Consider the following 26,851-nt stretch of genomic DNA (forward strand, 5'->3'; position numbering starts at 1 on the left):
GGGGGGGGGGTTGAATCCGCAGCCCGCACACAGAAAAACTTTTACATGCAATTTGAGTGCTACAGTGTGTCTGCGTGCTTCCAGATCCGTTGAATTCCGTACGGTGGTGGTACTCACCACTTACGGATCCCGAAAATTTGCTCAAATGTTTGCACGTAGACGGCACGCAGTTGTGCGTACGGCGGGTTGTGACCGAGGCGCGGCGTTGAAGGTGTGCGTGTCACCTTCAACGTGCATAGCAAGGGTCGAGTTGTGCCCAATAAAGCTTCCGTTATTTTGACGGATTCCTTTGAAAATGTATCCTACATAAAACAGCTGTGTCATTGTTGCAATACCGTAGTCATGATCAGTTGTACGCTACAGTACTTCCGGGTGCGGTGGTACAACAACATCCACATTGCTAACAACAGTTTGGTTCTTCTATTTACTTGCCTATTACTAACAATAGTGGTATATCTAAGCCTAAACGGAGGGCAGAGTTCGTTATTATATAGTTTTACCAGCTGACCAAGGTATCCTTATGTGGTACCTTGGCAAACAAACAGACAAACACAAAGGTACCGGTACAGTGTGCAGTTTAGTACAACTGACTACCAACTTGACATTAACTTTATATTTCCTGAAGAATCATCTATCATAAGAAACAGCTCTCCTGTTTGCTGTCCTTCCATATGAGCTTGTGTCGCCGTTGTCTCACCTTGTCTTTCCGGACAAGCGGGGTCGCCTCGTCCGCCATGTTGATCGGTCCTGTCCCCGTGTGACGCCCACCTGACCCGGCTATGTTTGCCCGGCATCACGTGGGGGTTACTCCGGGACAACGGGCTTTGACCTCAGCTCTTCACAGACCAGTGGGACGACACAGAAGCGATATTATTCCCGTGTACTGTCCTTCGGAATGCTATTATCGACTGTGCCTTTGACTCGGCTTAGGTTAGACTGGCTTGTACGTACTAGTACACTATGCGTTGTACTGAAAAGGTGCAATAAGTGGTCAGCTTTAAACTGAACACTCCTCGCAGCAGAACTGATCGTTATCAGAATAGTGCTCTACTCTTTATGATCCGTCTGTTTAACATGTAACACTGACATGCTGGATTCCAGATATATTTTAGTGATACCATTGGTCTGTGTGGTTACCAACAATGATATCAATATGCACTCAGAAATGTTTGATGATTTTGCATGTATGTCGATGACAATATTTCTATCAATTCGTTCTGAAGATTTTAATGCCTAAAATGACGTTTTATACTATTTAATATGTTATGATACGTTACGCTGTTAACCTGTTATAATGTTCCAATATCATTTCAGCCTTTGGGCTGCACCTTTGGGACACTGCTGTTGCAAATGAAAATAAAGCCATTGATAGAACAACAATAAATCGTACTTGTAACACCCTTTGTGCCTGGAGCATGGGACGGCATGATAAAAAGTTGCGGCAAATTAAGAAATTTAGATTTTTTTAAAAGTTGTACAGATTCACATTATATGTTAGGAAACTATTTTCGTTGCAAATGTTAAAATTACAATGGAAAGACGCACAAACGAGTTGCAATTTTCCGTGGTACCGTATGGCGACCTTCTTTTATTGGGGGTGGACACTGTGCCGTGCCTGTTTGATCTCATGCATAAACACAGTCAAGAATCCCTACTCTTGAATGCTTTAGTGCGATGAGATACATAAAGCGAATGCAACAATATTTTTTGTACGTATGTTATGTATGTTTTGTTGCAATAGCCAGTTCGGTTTGGATGCAAGCATTGTGATAGTCTCCACGTATACCAGGCTTCAGAAGCGGCCGCAATGTACTCCTTCAGCGGGAGTATTGAACTTGCCTGGCATTTTACCTGTTTATTTGGCCAATTTCTACTCTTTCCAACCGCTTCTGAAGATTGGTAGAGTCTAGCATTGTGAAACCATCTGCCGCCGCCTGTGACTCTGGCGTGCTACGGCACATTCAGGAACACCAGTATTTTTTTTCATAATTTTATTATTTTCACTATCACCTTTTCAAGACGTTAACCCTGAGACCAGACTGTAACGTAACAACATCGAGTCCTGCCAGGGATTCGAACCCAGAACCTTTCAGATTCTGAGTCGATAACCGTGACCATAAGGCCACCTTGTCACGTCCGTTCTGTACTTCATGATGCCGTGGCAGAGCTCATTGTTCTGTCCATTTCCACCCCCGCCCGTCCCTACACGATCCTCCCGGTCTAACACAGATCTCGGCTGACCTTACTTCCGGACCAGTCAGCGTCAACCAAGATAAACATGTTTGATCCTGACTCATACCGACGTGTGTTAATGGACTCACTTTCAACTCTCCGTCAACCTGACAAGTAAAGTGGCCTCTCAAGAAATTTATTTCAATATAGAGTCCAGAATCATCATCTGTTCTTACCTTTCCCCGAGGCCTGTTTCTTTATATCTATCAATTTACAGAACGTTTTCTATGGTAGATCATACGCTTCAGCTTTAGAGAAGGTAAAAGTAATCGCCTTCATCAACAGATGACAACCTGTACGCCTGCAGATCATTTGTTTAACCGTAAAATGAGTTATAACGGATCAAAAGTAGTACTTATACCATTCAAACATTTAGACAACACAGACTTTAAAAAAAAACCTCTCCTCAACGCAGATTAATGGACAGGGCGGGCTTCGGACGTATTTTATGACAGACTCTCATCAAGTTGCAAATAGATGTATTTTCTGCAAACAGTCCGCCCCTGCGCTGTAGGAAATACGATGAGGTTTTTACTGTCCAGGCGTAACGTTAGAAGTCCGTGATCACAAAGTCACGGCGACGGTGTGGCTGACGACGGGGAGTGTACTTGATGGTCCGTGCGCATTTGCGTTGTCAGGCGAACAAAGGGGCAGACAACACCGATGACATGAAACGGGTTTTGGCGCACGCCAGATTGAAAATCAGAATTCTCCGCCTTTGTTTGAGCGGGGTTTGAAATTTCAGCCCTTGTCGCTCACAGACAAAGTCGTCATCTAGAGTGATGTTTTCCCATCTGTTTTCTCGGCGTTTTTCTTTTCTACATCTCTTTATCAAACACTACCGTAGGACATTATACCTCTGTGTGATCTATGGGGTGACGTTACTCAGATCTTCATGTATACTTCATTCGCACAGATGACAAATTACAGAACTCTGGGTTCAATGCCATTGAGCACACTTCCATGTTCCCAAAAACACACACAAAAACGACGAAAAATGCAAAATTCCAAGAAAAATACATGCATTTACGAGAAAATATGATTCCCTTGTGCTGGTAATTGTTTCAATTAACAAAGTTTGTTTGGAAAGTTTTAGGTTTGCGGGGCGGTTTTGCTTTCGCAGAAAGTCACAGACGTTGTATGACGTCACAACACCGCCAGATTGTCGTCTGTCAATTCCACCCACCAATGCCTCTGGACGTCACTCCCATGTCATCGGGAATAAAAGAATATTTGGGGCATCCATCCAACCTACGTCACCGACGCTGAAACACAATTCATGGAATTTCTTTTCGAATCAAACTTCCCGTAGTTTTCATAATGCTGTCCGCAAATATTTTCCGTAATTGAAACCTTCTAGTTGTGTCACGTATATTCGAGCACGTTACTCTTATGCATCTTTGTTGACGTAGTGCTGAATTGCCTTTTGCTGTAGTGCTCTGTTGCTTTTGTTTCTTTACAATAACACACCAGCTTACCCCCACCGCCATCGGAAGTAGAAAGCCCTGCCCAGGCTGGCATATGGCCCTTTGATCACCAACAGTTTGCTTTTCCTTTCAATAAAACGATGACTATTACGGTGTTCCTTATTGTACCTTTGCCATATCGTTTACAAATGATGTTTAGTTTCCCCTTCTTCGGACCCTTTAAATACGGGCCTAATTCCAGCCATTTCATTCAGCCAACAACATCACCCGAGCGAAAGGCAACGACAGAAGATCTGTGCAAGCAAAGTACACTTCTTTCAACCGAGGTAGGTAAGGATAATCTGGATAAACGGCTGCCTAACTTTAATAATTTATTCCAGTAATTTGCTACGAGGTCCCTCTGGTTTACCTGTAACGATGTGCATAGGAAAGTCGTTGGGCAAAAAGTCTTTCGCTGTTAAATCGGAAAGTATGCTATCATACTACTTTCGCTGAAGCAAATTGAAGTATGAGTTCATTACGTTAAATGTTGCAAAATGGTAGAGGCTTAAGGCAGAGGATTCACCCATTATAAGGTCCCATGATTTGTACCTTGTTCTTTTGTATACTATGCAAACTGGCTAGCTGCAGTTGTATACTTCCCCAAAGCCAATGGCTTGCGTAGGTACGAGTTGGGTAAGCTGCATGGCAATGATATACAGCCGGTCACTCTGTATCTTCAACCTCGTGCCTTCCCATGTAAAAAAATCAAACTCGGAGTGGCAAATTTCGCTAGAAAACATGTAAATCAAAACGCAGTCTTCACTGAATTCAGTATTTCCAACAAGTGAATGTGAAACTCGCCAGCTGTAGTGTAAACTTTGTTCAATAGGAGATAACGTTTGATGACATTTGGTATGTGACTGGTACTGTTGTAGCAAACTCTCACTACTCATCAAGTCATTTGCACATGCAGCACCGTTTCGTGACTTGAGTAAACAGTACCAGGAAAGTTCTCTAGTGGGTAACCCGTGAACACGTCCATTGCTTCCCAGGGGCATTGCGTAGCCGATTGATTGGTGTGTTTATGGGAAAGATTAAGCTAGATTTGATGGAGATACCATCTGCCACAAATGACCCGCTGCCGTTTAACACTCAAGTCGTCATCAATCATGCCAGCAGAACCACAATTTGATGGGAATTGGCTTTACATCGTTCAGGGACAATTTTGTATCGCGTATCATAGATGAGCAAGTGACAAGGGACTAATTAAGCAATCTCATAATAACGTTTGGTCCAAGATTTGTTTGGTGATTTCAGAAGTTTAATTCAAGAACTTTAGAGCGTAGACGTGTCTCCAATTTACTTTATTTTAAGATTTCCTGTTGGTAAAGCCTGGTCCTCGACAGTCTGACTACAACTGGTCCAGAACGGAGCTTACCTGAGGCTATAGGTCGTCCTTCCAGAGCTGTAATTGCCTTGCCTGTATCGCTGTATCGCAGCTTAAGGCGTGCTCACAGACACTTAATGGAAGTAGCAAGTCTTCATACATTCTGACCGGTTGGAGTAAGAAGAAGTTTTCGAATTTGAAATCTAGCCTTCACGTCTGCAAGTTGATTCGTTCAAAGATTGGGCTTTCTTGTACAGGTTACGCAAGCCTTTTTTAAGAATTTAAATGCAAACAATGAAGGTACGTTGGACTAAGAAAAAAATTTCGAATTTGAAATGTAGCCTTTCAGTCTGCAGTTTTATTCGTTCAAAGATTGAGCTTTTTCGTACAGGTTACCCAAGCCTTTCAGGAATTTGAATGCAGACAGTGAAGGTGCGTCGGAGTTTGAGAAGTTTAAACGTAACCTTCCAGCCTTCCAGTTCAAAGATAGAGTTAGCCTCTTATACCTCAAACGTCCAAAGAATGTACGTCCAATGAAGTTACTAAGAAGAAGTTTTTGAATTGGAAATGTAGCCTTTCAGTCTGTCAGTTGATTAGTTCGAAGTGTCTCACCTTTTTTGTACGGGCTGCCCAAACTTTTGTCCTGAAATTTGAATGCAATCAATGAACAGTGTCGGGTTGACCTCGAACGTTCAAAGAACAAATTTGCCCCTATCTATCTATGGCAATCACTCGATATCTTTATTTGCAATCAGATACAGATTCATGTACAGGTACATATTTATGCACAGATACAGATTCATGTACAGATATACAGATTTTCCGAGTAGTATGACCGTGTCAGTCCCTACACCTGAGTGAGGGTTACAGTTGACACGGCGGCCTTCGCGTGGATTTGTTTATGCTTAAGGTGGATAACAGGTTGCGAATCTGAGACCCACACGCTTGGGCATCCGTCTTTCCCAGCGGATCCACATCGAGGGAAATTTGCCCCGCATTGGGGGTAATTAATGTAGGGAGGAAGACTCATTGTCCAGTTTCAGCTGTGACCTCCCTATTAATCAACCGTCAAAATCACCTTCCACCCACCGTGCAAATTAAACTATTAGGACAGAAAGACCCATAACTTTACCGTTTCTTCGAACTGGGGTGGCAAAGAACGCAGTGACGGGACAGTTGCTCCTTTCTGCACGATGCTTGTCCTTAATTGTTTGCAATGTAATTTTCTCCTGCTCTAGATCGTGCCATGCACATTAATTCAACCGAGAACACCGCTGTGCCATGTTATCTTTAGGTATTGTACAGTTTGCGTCTAACCTTTGTCACCAGTGCCTGAGGTTGACAATGTCCACATGTACATGTAGATCCACGTGTGAGAAACCGGAGCATTCGCACACAGGGAGCACAGCTCTTTTGTTACACATCGGACAGAAATCTTCTTACTCTCGAAGCTCCCCGAAAGCAATAAAAGACGCCTCCGTAATGCACCGGTTCTGTGACGTGAGGTTTAGGAGAGCAGTGGTTTACTTTTGGTCTGTAAATGTGGAGGAATTAGGACGAGACGTTTTCGAGAACAGTGGCGTTGAATGGCCAAGTGGTAAGGTCAGCGGAGACGAGATCAAGAGGTGACGGGTTCGATTCCCGGCATTCCTGACAAGACTTTGTGTCATTGGGAAAAGCTTTTACATGACTCTCATCACTCCACTCTGATGTAAAAGTGTACCTGACTTCGGTTAGGGAGGTAAAAGGCGGTGGAAGGAGAGGGATAAGCTCTACCTTCCAATACCCTGCCCTACACACAGTGGATTAACACACCACTGCTCCAAAAGCAGTGGAAGAACTGTCTTTATACTTTACCATACTTTCGAGAAAGATGACATACATGTATCCCCTATACAAAGTGACTTATATATTATATAGTCTGACTTTCGAATATGGTAGCATGAAAAAGGCTATGGAAGAACTATCTTTATCTTTAGGCCACACCGACTTAATTTTATGGATGACATCCTCTGAAGACCCCCAAACTAGTGCGCGCGGGCGAAAAAAAGAAAAATCCGGCCAAAAATAAAAATGCGACTAAACCACAGGAATACAAAGCCGGTATTGTGAATTTTGCGCATTACATAGCGACACGTATACGACAGGCCGGCACATGCTGTTTTTTTTCGGAATTTATGAATCGACACTGTGTGTATGTACTGAGTTCTTGACTCGTGGAGCTTCGGTAGCTTGGGTGCCGTCCTCCAGAGTTACCATCGGCTTCGTTGTCGCTAACTCGGTGTGGCCTTACCATACTTTCTAGAAAGATGACATACATGAATTCCCTATACAAAGTGACTTATATAATATAGTCTGAATGCCGAATATAGCATGAATTCCCTTCTGAATCGTTGATGCGGCGTCCTTTCATCATGACGTTATTATTACCGGCCAGTGATGGATTTCCGCCATGGAAATTTCAATTAAAAGTACATCTGGAAAATCTAATTAGTTGCATTAACCCCGCCGAAACGAAGCCAAACTAACATGGACCCATTCGTTATGCTCGATTTTGCGTCATTAACAAACACTTCTTGGTAATTAATCTCATAGAATGGTTTATAAAGGGAAATGTAAATGGGTAAAACCGCTCTATCAGTGAGCAATGACGAATGTAAAAACTGAAAACACATCGCTCATTTGGAGGAAAACATGGCAACCTTCCCCATTGCTGAATAACGTATGGCTACGTTCCCCTTCTTCGATAATTCACTTCTGACGGAAGCAATTTTTCCTCAAAGAAACATTTTGTGACATTAAAAGTTTGTTTCAAATTACATAATCAATCTATGGACGCATCGCTTATATCTGCCTAATATTATATGTCATATACATTCTTATTTTGCAATGGAAAAATACAGCATTCTTTTCCTATCACGCTGAAAGTGCACGTTTTTCTTTCCCTTCAAAGGCATGCGTTAAATACATTAATCAGGATGCACTAAATTTGCCATAAATGCAGTTATCTCCAGCTAACAAAGTTAGCACTCTTTTAACTTAATAGAAAAACGCAGTGCTAAGGTTTGACTTTATTCAGCCATGCTTATAGCTTATAACCGTGACCCACTGTAGGATTTCACTCAGCATCGTGCATTTCTATGGTATGACAAAGTATTTTTTTAGTAGTACACATACATTTACTATGACATAGGAATAGTTTTTGGTGATTCTAGTTCTCTTTTTTCCCTTGTAAGTGTGTACTGTAAAGTTAATTTACTTTTTTTAATTTTATCTTAATGGAAATTTGCATTTTTTCAGTGCAACGTCGTTTCATTAGCTGGAAACCTTAAGATAAACTTTCAACCATGTAGCGCCTTCAGCTGACGCATTGGCCGCCCCCCCCCCCTATAGTCGTCTTGAACAGAAAACACAAATCTAAGGATTTATCTCCTAGTTCTACTGATGACCTTCCCCTCGGCTGTCCTATCTGGGCCCACACTTCATAAAGCCTTCAGATCTAGAAATGGCTTTATTCACCAAGGGAGACGTCTGACATGTTTGAATTAGCATTACAAAACCAGGAGAGCCTAGATCTCAATATAGATCCAGCTTCCGACGAGTCCGAGATAATAGAAAACGACTTTACTTTACATTACTGGAGCTTTGAAATGTTATCTGGGTTGACTGAGCAGTGCTTGTGTGCTAGTAGAAATATCACAGTGTGACGTTATTGGTATAGACATTCAGGGAATTAGTTTCGTTAGGCCACACCAATTTAATTTGTTGGTTCTCGGATTCGCGTCTTCATTTTTTCTGATTTGGACAAAAAAAATCTGGTTTTGAATCAACTAAAAATGCTCTTATTTTGCCCTCAATAGTTGAGGAAAGTCGTTTTCTTCCTAGTTGTTACAGATTTTCCATCTATCAATGCGGTGGTTTCATTAAAAGTTCAAAATTCATTGTTTACATATTAACCCTTTCGTGTTGACTTCATGACTCCTATTGTAGCATTTGGGGCTATGATAGGGTGCCTAGACCTGTTTTTATTTTTTATTTTTTTCGCCCTGTCGCTTCATATATTTCCTGAAGAAATCCGAGAACCAACAAATTAATTTGGTGTGGCCTTAACGTGTGATAGAGATACTCATGCAAAGTCAATGGACACTTTTATTGACACAACAAAAGTACAGTGACTTTCTTACTCTACGACTATATCTAGAAACAAACAAGTGGATACAAATGAACTTACATACAAGTTGATGGATAAATAAATCTACTGTATTTAACGTATCATTTACACTACTGATTATACATGTATAATGTACGTGACGAATGATTCTTTCATTTCTAAAACATTGCAGTTATACATGATCAAAGAAGCGTAAAGTGCCGAACTGAAATCGGAGGCCCTGCGAACTGAGACAAAGTTTAGATAACACAGTCATCCAGGAGTAAGGCTGTGCGTATAGAAAACATGGGAAAACTGTATGTTGTCTATACGCGTGTATTATATTATTAGATTGACAGTCTTCGGATGCTTTTTTGCCATTAAACTTTTGCTATGGTATGGTAGATCTAATGCTTTCTGTTGACAATCACGTAAAAAGAAATAAATGAGTACTAGTATGTTATTCGGTTACCATCCTGCATCTATTGCTCTGTGTTTGCCAAAAACATATTGCATGTACAAAACGCAACTTCTAAGATCAACTTCCAAAATGGAACAGAGTGCTTACATCATACAGCAAACGCTTTTGTCACCGAAAATTCATGTAGGAAATTAAGCCCATTAAGCCGTAATCAGTAGGGACGTAATGAAAGGTATCAGGTGTATTGGCTAATCAGTCATCGGGTTCTTGATCCTTTCAAACTTAAAAAAAAACCCTTTAGGTAACTTTTTCATATTTGCTCTGACACTGCCACCCACGGTTTTATCTGCAAATCTTAACTCTAACGTCATTCAATCTGACTTGCAATATAGAATCCCTAACCTAAACTTTAAGTAACCTATAATTGATGTCAGACATTCAATGTCATACATGTAATATTATTTTGTAAATTACCTTTGAGTGTAATTGTTCTTAGAAGAATTTTTAATGTTGAAGAAGCAAATTTTAACATCCTAATTGTAAATGAATAATCCTTGTTAGACTGATACCGCTGTAAATAGTCTTACAATTCAGCCCTCCACGGCTGCCAGGAGGCATGTATATCTTTTGCTGAGATCTAATGAAACAGTCTACTACTACTACTTCAAACCTCGATTTCCTACATTACGTCAAAGAAAGTCTTTTCTGCGTCACTTCAACTAATTTCTTGGTTTCTCCCACGTACGCGTAGTGACTCCGTTAGACGACTTATCATAAATGCTTTACTGGCGATTATATTATATTCTTCCCTGGTTATTTGTTCACGTCACCGTAATGAAGTTTCCTGAAGAAGAATTACTTGCGAAGGATTGTACAATTTTTCTTTAAACTATAATGAGGAACCAGATTTGCTCTTAATTTTTCACAAAAATTCTGTTATTGAAGAAATGAAAATTGGGTAAAATAAAACATTGACATTTTTCGTGTATTGAAAGGATAATGTCATACATGTAATATTATTAGATGATTATATATTAGAAAAAGAATAACGTATTTCGAAAAATTGTATGAGCCACGATCTACTTAAAAAGCAAACAGGATTAGATTTATTTGACACTAATCTACAGTTGCTTTGGATTGATGAAATCACTCTTAAAAGCAGCTGTATTTAGAAATAAAAGGAGACTTCCACGCAGTTGCATTACATAAACTGCTTCTCAAACATAGTTTTCCCCAAACCCTAATCTGCGTGGTAATATTACATGTGCAGGGTAGTTAATTTGTACCTTCTTTATTGCGGTCCATTACCCACACCGACCACCAGGGAGTTCAATGAGGTAAACAAATTAGCCGAATTATCGCCCCCTCCAAAATTAATGGAGGAGTCCATCTCCAGGGACCGTGACGCACTCTCCTTGCCCACCCCTATAAATCATTGGTATCGTCCGCTGGCAGGACATTCGAACCTGTGGATCCACACTAGAGAGTAGTTGAGGACTTAACCGGGTGGCGGTCTGCGCACGCTAACATTGTCCGTGCTCCCGTACCGTAACGCCAGGTGAGACGACAGGTGAAGAAGAGGACGAACAACAACATGCGCTGCGGACTGAGCTGGCTGCTGTTCCTGCTGACGTACACGTTAGTTCTGCTGGCCGTGACAGCCTTACCGACGGGCGACAGCACACTGGCACGGTAAGTCACACCCGGATGTAATAGTAACTGTTTCTGTGTTCTCTATCTTTCTGGCCACGGTTTGTACGTAATGTTATCTTTACCATGATTGGTATGCACAAAGTCAGGCTAACCAATCAGCCTTTTGATCAGACTATTCATATTTTTTAAAACTCTTTCCGTGAAAACATGAAAAGCAGTAGTTTTGCAATTAAAACAGACATTCAGTTGTCGATGTTTGGGACATATGTTTGCATTGAATTCAGTGTTAATGAAAGCTTTACGGCTACAGTATTTCCAGTCCACAAGAAAACACTAGAAACTCTCGAAGAAGAGTCCAATAGAACAGATTACATTTGAAAGGGTATGCAGTTTTTAGTTTTTCATTGTAGATATGTTTACAGGCTGGGTATACAGTTTTCCTCCCACAATTTCCAGGAGAAATTTACCTGCCGACGTTTCGGTAGACCGTTTTCCACCTTCCTCGTAACGATCATAACAGGTTCCTCCTGATTTCTTTTGAAGAAAACTCTATACTCAGTGATTTACCAACATGACTACCAAGCTATGTTATGAATGGTTGGATTTTTTTACAGTCCTCCTTCGACGAATTTTGGTCGCTTTCATTCAATGTGAATAATGTGATGATACGCTGCCCACCTAAAAGTGCTGACTAACCATATGTATTTTGTCCTTTATATGTAACGTTTTGTAACAACAAATTGTGTTAATGTTTGACGTCGCTATTTTCACCCCAGTTAATGAAGGGTCTGAGCATGCCTGTTTGTTGGTGAACACGGCTTGCAGCTTTCCCTAAACGTTACATATGGGATGTCACATATTCTCGTCTGGTCTGTCTCATTTCAAACATGGTCACCGTCTGGCTTTTCTCTACTAGTCTGCACTATGATAGAATAACTCACTCTAATAAGTCACAAAATCACTACCATGTACAACATTTCCTGGCCGGAGAACCTGTTGAATGTTTCATTCAGATTGAATCCTACCATGACGATGTCAACGCCTCTTTGCAAATGAGTTGGTAAACATGAAATGCGGCGCTCTGTCCAAGGCTAGAGTGCATCGCACATGTGATTGTAAGAACGTGTGCAAGGCCGGGAGTCATTGTATCTGATGTTTGGTGAAACTAACTGCTCAAGTTTATCGGCAGAACGTACTGCACCAGCGTGAAACCCAGATTTTTCACGATTTTCGTTCGGTGTTTGGTTACCGTGGCATCAGAAATTTGTCCTATACATGTATTTTATCCGAAGCAACATTTGAAAACTATAGACGGGATGCCATCCTTAAAGGCGCGAATCGCGACCTTAAACGAGACGTTCTGCCGAAGTGCAATACTCAATACATTGTCCGTTTCGCGTAGGAGCAGTACTTTCGACCGACGTGCTAGTTTCTCATGTCCTTGGTACTGACCTAAGTGTTGTTACAACAACTTATAGAGGAGACGTGGTCAAACCAAGTATTACGCCATCCTGTCACTTTTTTATGGAAGCAATGAAGCCATTCGTGCTTCGATGTTGAATTGAACACTATTATTCACACTGAAACCTTAATTTTGTATAAGGTTGTGTGATTGAAAACAGAACTTTGCATTTTATCGTCTTAATTGATATGGCCAAAACAAGCTTAACCAACTAGGGACATGTTGTCTAACGATCTTGAACTAAACCCCTTTTAGCAGTGAACGCCTTTCGTGATCTTATACATTTCTTTCCGAATATGCCACCGCCCTTCTTTTCTAGGTTACTGTTCCATTAAAATCAAACAAGGCAAATTCTCATTAACGATTCCATCCATTTGATAAAAGGACAAAACAAACGTATCTATTGGACTCTCCTGGGCAGTTTCCAGGAGCAAAGAGTATGATAAAAAGGAAAAAAAACATTAAAAAACTTGAGTAGACAAAAACTAATCATGAGTAGAATTTAATGTATATTATTGATGTGAACTTAATTTTTCGCTCACGCAAACGTTAACAACCCGGCCGGGCCCCGGTTTGGCAACGTGGCCTAGCTTAGCACAAACCAGGAAGGCTTGCGTTAACATCATGGCAGATTTATTATTATAATCAATGACTTCCGACAGGCCGCGGTAATCCTCGGATTACGGTATTACGGATTATGTGCTCCTGTGGGCTTTGAAGAACGCCTTTTAACGGCTGATGACCCAAACGTGGACACGACTTGTGATATTTTGTCATCCAGATTGAATCTATCAGATTCATAACATATAATGTGTTGTTAAATGACTTCGATGTAGCTACAGGTTTTCCGTGACGACTGTACCGCGGGTACTAGATTTGAGAATTTAAAAAAATCAAACTATGAAACGAAAGGTAGTGGATGCTACCTGAAAAGTCTGACCGTTTTCAAAATCATATCCAGTTGCTTGAGTAACTTGTTTTTTTGGCGTATGCTCTTGCACCCGTTTCATATCAAATATACGTAAGACAATATTATTGTAGCAGAAAAAATCATAGACATGGGTACATCCTACGATGCGATCTTTAGCGTGTATTCCTGAGCCACTACAACTGTAAGCAAAGACGCCATCATATACTTTTCAAAGGACGATGAAGTTGGATTTTAAGATATGAGTGTGGCGGAACCCGATCAGACATGACTGTACATGCTGTGGCGTTTTAAGCTTCCAACCTCCAGACGCGCTCTTACAACATATTGGATGGAAAACAAGTAGTTGAATACTTATTCTTCCTTTCAAATGTCAAATGACACGGCCTACCTATCATTTGACAGTTGATTAAGCTTCAGAAAGCTTTGTATCCTCTAGATAGATCCATACATACCACAAAAACGAGCATCAACGTCTGAAACATTTTTATCCTGACAAAGTTCAGAGAAAGCCACGAATGTCTGGCACTGATCCCAACACTAAAGATAACCTCACGGATCCCATCCATCGACAAAGCCAGAGCCATAACGTGACAACTTTATACCATTACGCTGATAAGACTTTCTCTATATATGTTGGACAAAATCAGTCAATGAACGGCCGGGCAGTATATGAGCCCCGGAGATGAAGTGTCCTGAGCCCTGTTGACGTTTTATCTCGACGCATGTGTCAAAAGAAGCGCCATTTTCCTTCCCCGCATGCATACATGCATTATCCATCCTTCAGGACTGAAGACAACAGCAACATTTGCTATAGACTTCTACAGAAACTTACGAAAACAACGAATATGTAAATCAGTAGGACGGTAGTTTAAGCTAGGCCAATATGCATGTTATAGTTCACCCATTCCCCGCTCCAGTGTAGAATATGTGTTTGAGTATGTGAAACTATTCTTAGAATCCTTTCATAACCATGCGAAATTAGCATTAAAAACACCAGAAAATTAAGAGGTCACTTTGGTTTTGGTTTCCTGGAACAATCTTGTCCGTTTATTTAGTCATGTACAGTAGCTGCTTAGGTCAGTAGTCTTAAGTAATTGATGTCCAAGCATTATTCACGGAATTAAGGCTGCGTTGAAGAAACCCCACCTAGAGCGAAGAGGTGTAGGAATTGACAGGGAGGAGAAAGACTGACACCCTAACGGACGCTGACTGAAATTCCTGGTCTGCGTAAAATCCACTCGCTCCCTCTGTTGGCATCTATCATGTCCGAGGTTTCACTGTAGTGAAGGCTGCAAGGCTGGGGTATTTTAGGGCACAGACGCTGACAGAACTGTTGGGTTTTTAATACGGTAATCCTGATGATGGAACCGAATGGAACCATGTAATTGTTGCGAATCGATCTTGCTAATTAAACTGGTAATGAATGAGCAGCAGACTCAAGATAAGGTCGAAATGGGCTTGACATTTAGCTACGAGCAACAGTGTTTGAAACAATATATATACATTTCATTCTTATTGAAGAGAAAATTGGGTTTGATAAATCACAGAAAAGATACGGCAAACAAGAAAGCTGGCGTGCATTCTTTGAAAACTTGATTAAAAGAAATCTTCATGATCAAAAAAATCTGTATTTGACAATGGTTTTCTCATGATCATTTGAAAACTTGATGAAAAGAAATCTTCAAGATAAAAAGAATCTGTATTTGACAATGGTTTTCTCATGATCACGACCGCTATTTCAGCTGATTATGTCGTAACTGAAAAGGTATTTTGTTTACCGACTGGCTGACAAAGAACATCTGCTTTTGTGACACGCCCTTTGTTGTGTGTGTATGTGTTTTGTGCTGCTAACAACGCAGAAAATACTCAACAGCCGGAGTCGGGCATCAATGCTTGTGATCAAAGAAGTACTAGTACTTTACAGCTCTCGCGTTACCGTGGTATATATCCAAATATTAGCTCAAACCATCCACTGACGTGCCATATAACATGAGCGGTTTGCATAAGCATGGCTATCAACATTGTACTCTGGAGCTTTACATGTTGGACATCAAATACCTGACACAGTGACAGCCATCAAATGGTTTTACAGAACGTAAGCATGTTTGTTTTGCAAATGTACGGACATTAACACTGTTGACCTACAGTAAGTATTTATAGAGCTTACGTGGTAGATGGCTTTTTACAGGGGAAAAAGGACTAATATTTAGATAGCTAGCAATGCTGTGTAAATCATATCATTCGATGTCTTTGAATACAAAACCAACCGGGACCTACATGTACATTGGGTTTGAGACACGGCATTTTGTCAAATGAATACGAGAACATAGTTCCAAAATTGGTATTTTCAGTACCGTTATAAAAAAACGTTATAAGGATAGGAATTTTTGGTAATTGGTGTAAAGTATAATCTATTCACATTTTTTCATGATTTTATGTCCTGTTGCCATTAGTGCTTTTATGTAAACTGACATCCGTTTCTAAGGGCAGTAGAAGGGGTACAGGTGGGGAACTTTGCTGATGGGCGATGACTCCCTAGGACCACGAAAATGTTGTATATGCTTCTGTATCTGTATCTGTATCTGTATAGCTGGTATAACCGCGTAACAGACCGGCTTTACATGGACGTGGCGCGGCGGCAGCTGGCTATGGAACGACCTGTTACACCCAACCACTGCACATCTAATTGCAGGAGTTGTTTAAAGCTATCTAGTGGCGATGCCCCAACTGTGCTTGGTGGCAGCGAATTCTCCTCTACGATAGTTCTAGGAAAACACGATTTTTATCACCCCATTGGTTCTTAACTCAGGTACTTGAAAGTATGACTATTTTTTGTTCTTTGCAGAGCTGGTCATTTTAGGTCATTTTGTACATCGCTTATACAGTTATACCATCATGAAAGTTCATCTGTGTTGGTACTTACATGTTTAAAGTTAAAGCTTCATCCAACACAAAAAAATGATTCTCACCTTTGACCCAGTGTCGACGTCACACTTCAGAGAAGTCAAGTGACAAGTCTCCCTGGGTCATTCTGCTGAGGAAGACCAGAGTGACTGGTCGAAAGCTCTAGACGAGAACCATGCATTCTTTCTGTTGGATAGAAAGTTTTGACTTAACACTTGTACATCGCTTGTTGTTGATCGGTTCTTGTGTGTAGCGTGAGAGAGAAGCGGCAGCTGGGAGACCAGTCGATCACCAGCGAGATGTCCGTCAGACTACGGGAGGCCGAGGCCCGCCGGCTGCTGCAAAGCCTCATGGCGAAACAGGGTAAAAGGTGAGGCTGGTGTTAGTGCTGCGTCCGGGGATCGTCCTGACGCCGACAGTGCTCAAGGAAGAAATTTCATTACGTGTCATTGAAAATAAAGGATTACACTACTACTAAAACTCACAACTAAAATTTAAGCTCTGAAAGATGGTCACGTGACCTGGTTGTCAACGATCACACAGGTCACGTGACTGGAAAAATGGTTTCATTCGGTTTCGTTTAAAAATGCTGGTAACAAAAATGCTTCAGTGCACCATTCCTGCAGCTGGCAATCAAGACAGCAAAGGCAAGATCGCTAAATCTTTAATCTCTCAATGAACCGTCCTTTCTTGAGCAAACTGTCCGTATAGTCATGGACGATCCCCAACATCTGAATAAAAGTGTATGACCGGACTGTTCCACTGTTCTGACAGGGGCCGCAGGGCTCTGGGTGACCAAGGGTTCACCAGTGACCTCGCGAGTAAGCTGAGCGAAGCCGAGGCCAGAAGGATGATTCAGAACCTCATGGCTCAGGCCATCGGCAAGCGGTTCAGTCCAATTGACGGACAGGAGCAGCTGCAGGCCTCCAAGCGCCAGCTGGGCGACCAGGGCGTCACTAGCGCGCTGGCCGCCCGGCTCGAGCAGGCCGAGGCCCGCCAGTACATCAAGGACCTCCTGGAGCAGGCTGTCGGGAAGCGATCGGTGGCCAAGCGCTCCGCTGCAGACGCACCAGCTAGCAGGAAGCGACGGGCTTTAGCCGACCAGGGGCCGGCGGACCAGCCGCCTGCTGAGGCCCGTAAGATTTTGATGGCCCTCCTGCCGATCAGGTAGCCGGAACCCGGCCTGCACTGAGTGTGGAGCACCGCACACAAACTCACGACAATCATCCTGCACCAAAGGGATTGAATCAAATCAACAAAACACCCGCACTGATCAACACAAATTGTACCAATGACGGCAGAAGACGCACCAAGTCACCATGATCGTTTTGCACATTGTCTCACGAAAGTGGCAGCGCGTTAAGCCATCTTACTCACTGCACCACTAGCACTGCTATTCCACCTGCTAATTGTACACAAGAGTCACGGCTATTGTAAGTAGGCTTGAGTCCGTAGATTCAGTCCATTTACTAGGAACTAGGCCTCCAATGCTACTTGCGCAAATGTATGTCCTGTGTGTAACGACTCTGTGCGTGTGTATCAATTGCTCTTAACTTTACATTCTCTGCCATTCAAAGGTCCAGTACCCTCGACCCTTTTAACTCAAAGATGCACTTTTCGTGCGTTGGCATTAGAAAAGTCGTGACCACTTCATGATCATGGCTTTTAACCGAAGAATTTGCGATATGCACGCTACAGACTGACGTACCTTGTCATACCATGCATCAGCAACTAAAGCCCAGATCTAGATCGGTGAAAATGACACTTATCTTCACCCCAGATTCCCTGCACGATATATGTAACATTCAATAGGTTTCAATCGATCGTTGACTCTAGATGCAGTGTTAAACCAATAGCCAGGCGGCGCTGCTGCTCCGTTGACGTTAATCGGAATTCTTCTTTCCTGTCAGAGCGATGACGGAAGGTGACATGTTCAGCAGCCAGTCCCAGCAGAAGTGGAGGCGCGACCCTGTGGCCGAGTTTCTGGACCAGCTGTACGAGCAGGAGGACTTCTAACATCGGCACGTCCACACTTTGTAAGGTAAGGGCGCCATTTTTACCAAGGACAAAGACATGTACAATATTTCACGTTGGGTGGTTGAGTGTCTGACAAACCAAGTAGATAGAGTCAGGAGAGAAAGACTGGCTGAATGAAACAAGAAGCTGTATACGCAATTTGTACCGCATGTACACCAATAATAAACTATTACCTCTTCTCCGAAAGTGGTCATGAGACAATGCAATTGCACATCTAAGCCTTATTATATATTAGCATTAGTCCAATTCCAAGTCACCAATTAATCACAAATAAAAACATTCTCCGTCGGTTAGGGAAACAGTAAAACAATGACAATAATCATAGAAAACCTCACTAGCCTGAAATTACTTGACGTTTTTTCTTTTCTTTCTTTTTACCCAGGCTACTTGGCCGTACCTGAAGCAAACGAGGACCCAGCCCAGGACATCCGATGGACTAACAGTTTGACCTGTCGGGTCAGAGGTCACGGACGGGTCGTCTACTTGCATGCCGATGACGATCAAGGTCACGTGACATAAGATACGATGTAAATGAGCAAATACGTCATTTGTCAAAATCATCGGGTCCTTTTTATTGTACAAGTCGCAGAAAGAATTTTGATGAGTAAATAAAGTAGATCTCAGACTTGAAATGTGCTGGTTCTTTAATATTTCTTTTACTGCCTTCCATGTTTTTAGTTAGCTGTCTGTAACATTGCAATTTGGTAAGGTAGAGCTAGACTTCTAATTCACTGCAGATCTACCAAGTCGCCGATTGAAGTGCGCATGAGCAGTGTGATGCATTGTGGGAGGTCAAACTTTAATGTCCCCGGCATATGCATAAAAAATGGGCAGGATTTGACATTTATCTACATTGCAACTCACTCATTATAATTGAGTGTGATAAACAAAATAACAACGGAGAAATCTAGCCTATCTCATAAAAAAACCTTACTATCCATGTTTTGTGGCCATAATGACAAGGCTCACCCTCATTTCAGTAGACAAACCACCTTCTACATACCATTTAGCCTTGAACATGATTTGTCTCAAATGCTAGCTGCACAACGTTTATAGATTCATATATCTATTACATGCACAGAAACATTTATTACATGTACTAGTCTTTGTCATAGTCTCGCACAACGGTTGCAAAATCACACAATCATTCAAAAGTTGAGGGAAGAGTCAAGGTGCATTATGGGTAGAACCTATGCGCGCCAAGAGTGTCAGGGAGAGGAGCAAGACCATAAAGTTCTAATTTATCTGCGATCGAAACACACTGTACATCGATCTGAAGAAGTTGTACTGCAAGGTCTGTCATGGTAAATATGGAGACAGCGTCAAATATATGCATCTTTGTGACCAAAATAATTCCAAATAGCAGGTTACAAGCTCACCATGGCATATTATATATAAAAAAAGCAACAATATGTTATCAATATATTGTACCGAAGCCGCCCCAACGTATCTATCTTATGCTTGATATCATATGAAAATTTCATCACCAAATCTGGTCATGCATTTCTTCATATGTCTTGTTAAACAAAAAAGCCTGGCGTCCAGTCCTTCATATAAGTTCACTTTGCCAAAGTAAGATTTGAAGGAGCCCACATCAATAGTCTCATTCCAAAGAGATTGTCGCAGTCTAGATGAGAGAGTTTTGTCCGATCGTTTTTCGTCGTTGAATCGTTTAATTATGGAGAAAGTTTGCTTCGTAAATCGACAGTTCACGAAGTGGACCGAAGGCATGACGTCATGGTTCGAGCAGATCTTCGGACAGGCGTCGTGTTTCTCCGCTGATGCTCGGGTGCCTTCGGGTTGAAGAAGTGCAGGACATCTGAGAATGGACTCGCACGCTTTGGTGGAAACTTTAGGCCAAAACGCTTTACCGTTATCGTAACTAACAAAACGTAACTCCGAGATAGCCAGATTTTTTCTTGTAGGATTGTGAATTAAGAAATTAAACACGAAGAGATCAGCAAGATCCCGCAACATTTGCATCGTTACTTCAGCTTTTTCGAGCGTAGAATAGTTTGCACTGTGCTTGAAGAATTCTCTAACTTGAGGATGTAGCTCTACATTTTCTATTGTGGACTTCATTTTTCCTACAACAATAACATCCAGGGAATAATGACGTTCATGTTCACTTTTCTGAAGATGCCGTGCCATAAACCGTATGCTTTTAGACGTCGTCTTTGTTTCAACGTCAGTAAGGTACCACCCAAGCGTTTCCCTTTTACCGCTGAAATTTTCCACCACCTCCCCTTGCACGTTGATCACACCGTTAATCGGGACAGTTCCGTCCAGTCGCAGCCGTCGTGCAGCGGTGACGGCCACACGACCCAGCCCGAGCAGACGATCGAGGTGATACGCTACCAGCTCAGCCAGCCCTTCGTTCATCACGTACCCGTCCATTTCCTCTCGCTCCTCGCCACCGACAACTTTCAAGTATGCTACAGTTCCGTCCGCGAACTTTGCGAGAATGTAGTCTCTACCGTGTACCAAGTATGCTTCCGTGATGGGGAACGTCTTGTACACCTTCCTGAGAAAGTTGTCGAACTTGTCGTTGTTGTTATCCTCGCAAAGAGCGTTGTATTCCGCGACGAGGACGGACACTCGCCCGTCTACTTCCTCGTAGATTTCAGGGTCTTCTTTCAACACGAGTGGCGCCATGGCAGGGTGCGACTCCACTTCCCTCCGAAACTGTGTCCCGAGGCTAGGAACCTGTCAGTTAGTAAGTGGATGAGAATAAGACTTACTGAAAGAAAATCATTTCTGTGACTGATACGTTGCGCGTACCTGGTTCATCTGATCAGTTGATATTCCAAGATTCATTATACATTATCATTCGTTGTGTTATCCACCATAGAAAGCACCCACGCCATCTAAGATTGAAGAAAAATTTTATCCACATTTTCTATTAACGTTTATTCCTTGAAAGGCAGAGAAATGTAAAATGCTAAAAGACAAAAATAATTGGTCAAATAGATGAAGGAACCTGACGGATTTGGAAAGAATGAAAGATAAGATACGTATTTAGGATGTTACGTTAGCCACAGATACATCTTTATGAAATCTGCACTTACCTTTGATGATACTGCGTTCATCTGCTTCAACCTGTTGATCATATCTTCAGGTACCTGACACACATGTCGTTTGGTAAACAGGATGTCATAGAGGCGTCCGAGTCGGTCTCTAGAAACAAAAACAGAAGCACAAGAAGGCATTAGAATTAAAACGTTCACAAGCTTGTATATATAGATAGATAGATATAGCAGTAAATATAAACCCAGAAAACATGTTATTTTCGACAGTTTTCAATCCCTACTAGATACATAATCCTTCCCCTCCATTTCGTAAACTGATTTTGGCCTTTCAAATGTTCGCTACATAGTTTTCACACCCCAAAGGCTCACGATGTCTTCATTGTTTGTAGTTGTGGACAGGTATGTCATTTGGGGACAACAAAGAATCATCTTGTCTGAAGCCACCCAACCTTAAAAAAATGATGTTGTATCTGAAAAGAACAGATACTAACTCAATCAGACTACTGTAGAACAGATGTTACAGCTATCCTTTAAAGGGCAAAGGCCACCAATTGGCGCATGCCCAGAGGGCCCAGTGTGAGACCCCTTTGAGTGCAGCCAAACCAACTGAAAACAGCCTTTTTCTTGGTATGTGTGGATAAATGCTGGCATTTTCCAGCTGGAGAGTTATTTCTATTTCTATTAACTTGAAAAAACTGGCTGTTAGTGTTGTTTTGGCTGCTTGGTAGGTTCTAAAACTAATCCCATCTTCTTGTCTTTTGGTGGTCTTCAAGGGGGTCAGAGGTCATGCTGACAGTGTTTGCATTCACGAGTTACACATTCCCAGGATCCTTTGCGCCCAGGGTAGGTCACGTGGGCGTCAGGGTAGGGAAAGGTCGCGGAAAACCACGTGACTCATCCTCGGCTCTGGTCGGAAGAAGTCGGAAGTGTTCGCGAGCGCTCGGAAATTTCAAAAATGGCTGACACCACTGCCGGCGGCGGGAGGCACGTAGTTTTTCACGGCGTTCGTACGGCAAAGCGGCATCGAATTTTTGCTCCATGACTATCGGTATGGGATAGGATAGGGTTGATTCAATATACTACGTGAAAATGTGAATGCTCCCAGCCTACTATCGGCCAGATATCGCTTAGGGCACCTTCTTCCGACCAAAGCCGAGGATGAGTCACGTGGTTTACCGAGACCTTTCCCTACCCTGACGCCCACGTGACCTACCCTGGGCGCAAAGGATCCTGGGAATGTGCAACTCGTGAATTCTGCCGTGCCAGGTATCGCTGGTCAAAAAGTGAAATTTTTTGACTAAATGGACAATTTGGAAGTTGGACTACCCTGTCAATATGTGTTTGCAATAGTTGAACACTCAAGTAGGTGATTGTTGACAGCTCAGTTCTTAGATGTTTTCCATATATTCCAATAGGAGCTGGAATTAGTGGGCTGTGCCCTAAAACTTCTCGGAATGCCCCCCTCCCCAAGCACAACTGTTTGCTACGAAGCGCTCAAAGCGGAGTTGAATCAAACTGCAGATTGCTGTTCACCTGTATGGTGCTGGGACATCGATGGCCGCCACCCTCTCCGGCACCAGGCAGCGGTCGTTGTCGATCAGCACATAGTTGTTGGTCTCCATGTTGACGAAGTCGGAGTGTTTTGATTTCATGCAGTTCCCAATGTAGAGGAAAGCCACGTACTTGTGGAAGTTGTTGGGATGGGCAAGCTCGGCAAGCTTGACCGTCATGTGAGTGTAGATGCCTGGGGAAAGTACCGAAAACATGCTCATGTCAGACAATATGATTCTAGTTGTGTACTGACTTCATAGATGTGTGCAGCAACGGGTATGTTATCAATTCATTTCGATTAAATTGCATTGCAAATCATCTGACTTAAAAGATAAGAATGCAAGATCCATCATGCCAAAAATATGGAATGAAAACTAAGCTCAAGGATAAATAGTTTGTTGCAAGCACTTGTTGTACGTTTTTAAACGGCACATTTAGGTTGAATTTCAATATAAGACGATCTCACATTTAGCGTTTAGCTTCCAGTACAACTTGTCATACATGTACTCTGCAGTGTTCTTTCAATATTGATATGTTTTTGTTCAAATATCAAGAATAGATAAACGAATCAAAAATATATTTTTCTCAAAACTTAATAAATACAAACAGAATACTTGCCAATATTTGGGAGAAATGCGGTGACGAAAGCTGACAGAGCGCCATGTTGACTGTAGGGACACAGCAGTGACGCCTTGATGAGTGCAGAACTTCTGTCCCGGATGTGGGAGAAGTCCAGGACCACGCCGAATGACTTGGAGGTCAAGTTGGTGTGCATCACCTGATCCAAGTAGTGCGTCTTCATCTCTCGCAGGTGGCTCTCACCCTATTAAAAAAGTCCCGCATTATAATCATATCAATAATAGATATTGAATGCTTATCTGTGCCTTAAGCTTTATATATTAAGGGGGGCAATGTACAAGAATTGCGTCACTTCTTGTTTCATCAGTCTTTCCCCTCCTGACATCTGCTTGGTTTTTATTCATACGGTAAACCATGGAACAACCCAAACATCTATGTATGCAAAGGAACAATGAATATATGAAGTATTCACCTGATAGTGATGAAGATCACTGTAAGCTGACTTGACGTGAACCTTCTGTATGACACAGTCACTATCGGTGTATTGGTACATGTCTGCAGAAAACGTCACCCCGCAACCTTCATTGGGTATCTTCGTGTAGATAGTGGCGCGTTTCACATCCCGTATGTTTCTCATGCTCCAGTGCTCATAGTTTCCGAACTCCAGGGAAGACGCGTTCTTGCAACAGTCACTACACAAGTCTACCCTCTGCAACTGGATATGAGTAAGCTTGCTCTGCGCGTAGCCTGACAGAAAACACTTAGACGGCAGCAGATCCACTGCAAAATCACAATCCGCATGGTGAAGGTTTATTTCCGGCTGCTGACAAGATTCAGAGCGTCTAAGACTAAGTGTTGAACGGCTTCTTTTAACAGTGGAGCTTTTACTTACAAAGAAACATTTCAGTTTAACGTTTACTGATCCTGTGTCCGTGTCAGTCTGCTCCACTCCTTTGCTGAACACTCGCAAGTTCTTTTCACTGTTGGCCACCGCCAGAGAATTTCTTAACGTAAGAGTCCCACTGGTAGATGCTCTTGCCTCCCCGTCACCGTACCAAACCCCGAACTTGTTCTGAACCATGGCGCTGTTCGTCACGAGGACCAGTTGCTTGTCGCGACCGTTCTTTGCGCGTAGACCAACCAGGCAACTTCGCATGATCGAGCTCTTTATGGTTACGCTACTGCCGGATGTTGACACGCATGCCTGGGAAAAATCCTCCACGATGGTGGCTTCGATGTTGAGACTGGATCCGATGATGTTTATTCCTACTCCTTCTCCACCAGTGAAAACACTGAAAAAAGCAGTAGAGACAATAGCAAAGAAATAAGGGATAATTGTGTCAAAATGCGCCAAAATACATGTTCCGATTATATGTTCAACAATGATCAGTAATCTGCAGCATAAATGTTTGACACCCTTCTCCTGTATATTTGAACATAGCACAAAGGATCATACTTCAAGCTCTGATTTCTGCCGCCAGTTAACTGAATTATATATAAATGGATATATTTTCAATAACTTTTTAGATTAAGCGGGGATTAAGCACAGTAGGCACAGGACAATTCAAGCCTCACATACTCCTATAAGTTGTAATTCGTAAAGAAATAAACTACCTGTTTGATATTCGTGAAATCTTTTTCCCGAGAGACGACTGTTCAGGTTGGTCAAACGTAAAGCCGTCTCCGATTGGCTGAGGTGATGCCACGTGGTTACGACTGGTTTCCGTGACGTAAACGTTCTCCATGGTAACCGTTGCCCGCTGAACGAAGCCGCCATCTTTGCACCTTGAGATGATGATGTTTTTGAGCTAGAGCAAGATTAATTCAAAGGTAACGTTAAAGATGAGCTGAAAGCAGAACTCCTTTTCACATCAGAAATTGATAACGAATTGATGCAGCTTGTTAGAAATGTCACACAATGTTGCCTATTGTCTATCGTAGTGCAAAGTTTCCAGGCTACCATACCTTAATTGTGCATCGTTCCCCTCCTAATCCCGGGCCGGCATTGTCCATGATACCTCCGCCTGAAAAGTCGACTTCAGATCCCTCCTCAACACTCAATACCGCATTGGCGTGACGGCTAGCAAATCTGTGCAAGAAAAAATAAAAATATTTTATTTGACGATAAAGTGTAACGGTGCAGTGTGTGTGTGTGAGAGGGGTGCATATATGTATTCGTATGTGTGCTTGTATGCTGTGTGTACTGTATGTGTGTGTGTGTACTGTATGTGTGTGTGTGTGTGTGTGTGTGTGTGTGTGTGTGTGTGTGTGTGTGTGCGTAAGTTCAGAAATTAGTCGTAATTTCTTACCGAGAGTGCTGATCTGCAAATGCGCCTCCTTGTGTAAGCCAGGTGTTGTGCAGTGCCCCTAGCGACTTTTCACCAAACCGCACAGAGCTCCACGACCTGCGTTCGCCGTTTTCGCTCGGTTGAACGGTGAAAACGACGGGTTGACCGTCTGGAGCTCCGATTGTTGCTTTCCCGAGAACGTTTATACTTGCTCCTGAAGACATCAAAACAAACACTCCTGGTTCCACCACTAGTGTTGCTGACTTTGGCACCGTTACAGGGCCCTCAACCACCACAAACCCTGCTCTCCACTTCAGTGCATTCCCTTCCAGTGTTCCATTGTGGACCATGCGCAGTTTCTCTCGGTCAGATAACTTAAAACCGTTTATTCTGACGCTGGCATGACATGACTCGGCAGGGGCGTGGTCACCTTGCGTTTCCACGGTAACGGAAAGCTGTATAAGTCCAGCTTTGGAGACGGTCAAGTTCATTGTTCCGACACCGTAGTACAACGTCACTGTTGGGATAGGGGTGGCGCTGACCGGGTTTAAACGTACGGTCGCGTAAGAACGGGGGACGAACTTGATGTTACCGCGGACAACTGCAATCTTCACCGGAAACACGGCGTCGACGGAGACGATGGGTGGGGCAGAGACTTCCGCCTTGCACGATTCGCTGAAGCTGGTGACGGATTGTGGAAATTCATGGCTGACATGGTTGAGGCCGAAATTCGTAAGAAGGATTATGACCATAGCCAGGACGATCACTAGGAGCGTCACCCTACGTAAGGAAGAATGCTGCAGACAAAGGCCTGGAAT

General features: G+C 42.6%; 2 protein-coding genes and 1 pseudogene across 2 annotated transcripts in view; 1 reads left to right on the forward strand and 2 right to left on the reverse strand.

Moving 5' to 3' along the window:
• Positions 1-767, reverse strand: part of LOC109482976 (uncharacterized sodium-dependent transporter YocR-like) — a 12,715-nt gene extending 11,948 nt beyond the window's left edge. Inside the window, exon 1 of the mRNA XM_019785879.1 lies at positions 698-767. Within this exon, the coding sequence (XP_019641438.1) occupies positions 698-736 (39 nt within the window). The 5' untranslated portion in view covers positions 737-767. The remainder of the gene's footprint in view (positions 1-697) is intronic.
• Positions 768-10,931: 10,164 nt separating this feature from the next.
• Positions 10,932-19,214, forward strand: LOC109482861 (annotated as a pseudogene).
• Positions 19,215-20,295: 1,081 nt separating this feature from the next.
• On the reverse strand, positions 20,296-26,851 carry LOC109482862 (the record flags this gene model as incomplete). Its single annotated transcript, XM_019785703.1, has 9 exons — positions 20,296-20,405; positions 20,809-21,292; positions 21,655-21,763; positions 23,149-23,359; positions 23,785-23,989; positions 24,218-25,037; positions 25,360-25,553; positions 25,711-25,834; positions 26,055-26,851. Coding segments are annotated over 9 exons (3,054 nt in total), but the record flags the coding sequence as incomplete, so codon positions are not given.

This window comes from Branchiostoma belcheri, unplaced genomic scaffold, assembly GCF_001625305.1.
Source record: "Branchiostoma belcheri isolate BF01 breed outbred unplaced genomic scaffold, Haploidv18h27 scaffold61, whole genome shotgun sequence".
NCBI lineage: Eukaryota > Metazoa > Chordata > Leptocardii > Amphioxiformes > Branchiostomatidae > Branchiostoma > Branchiostoma belcheri.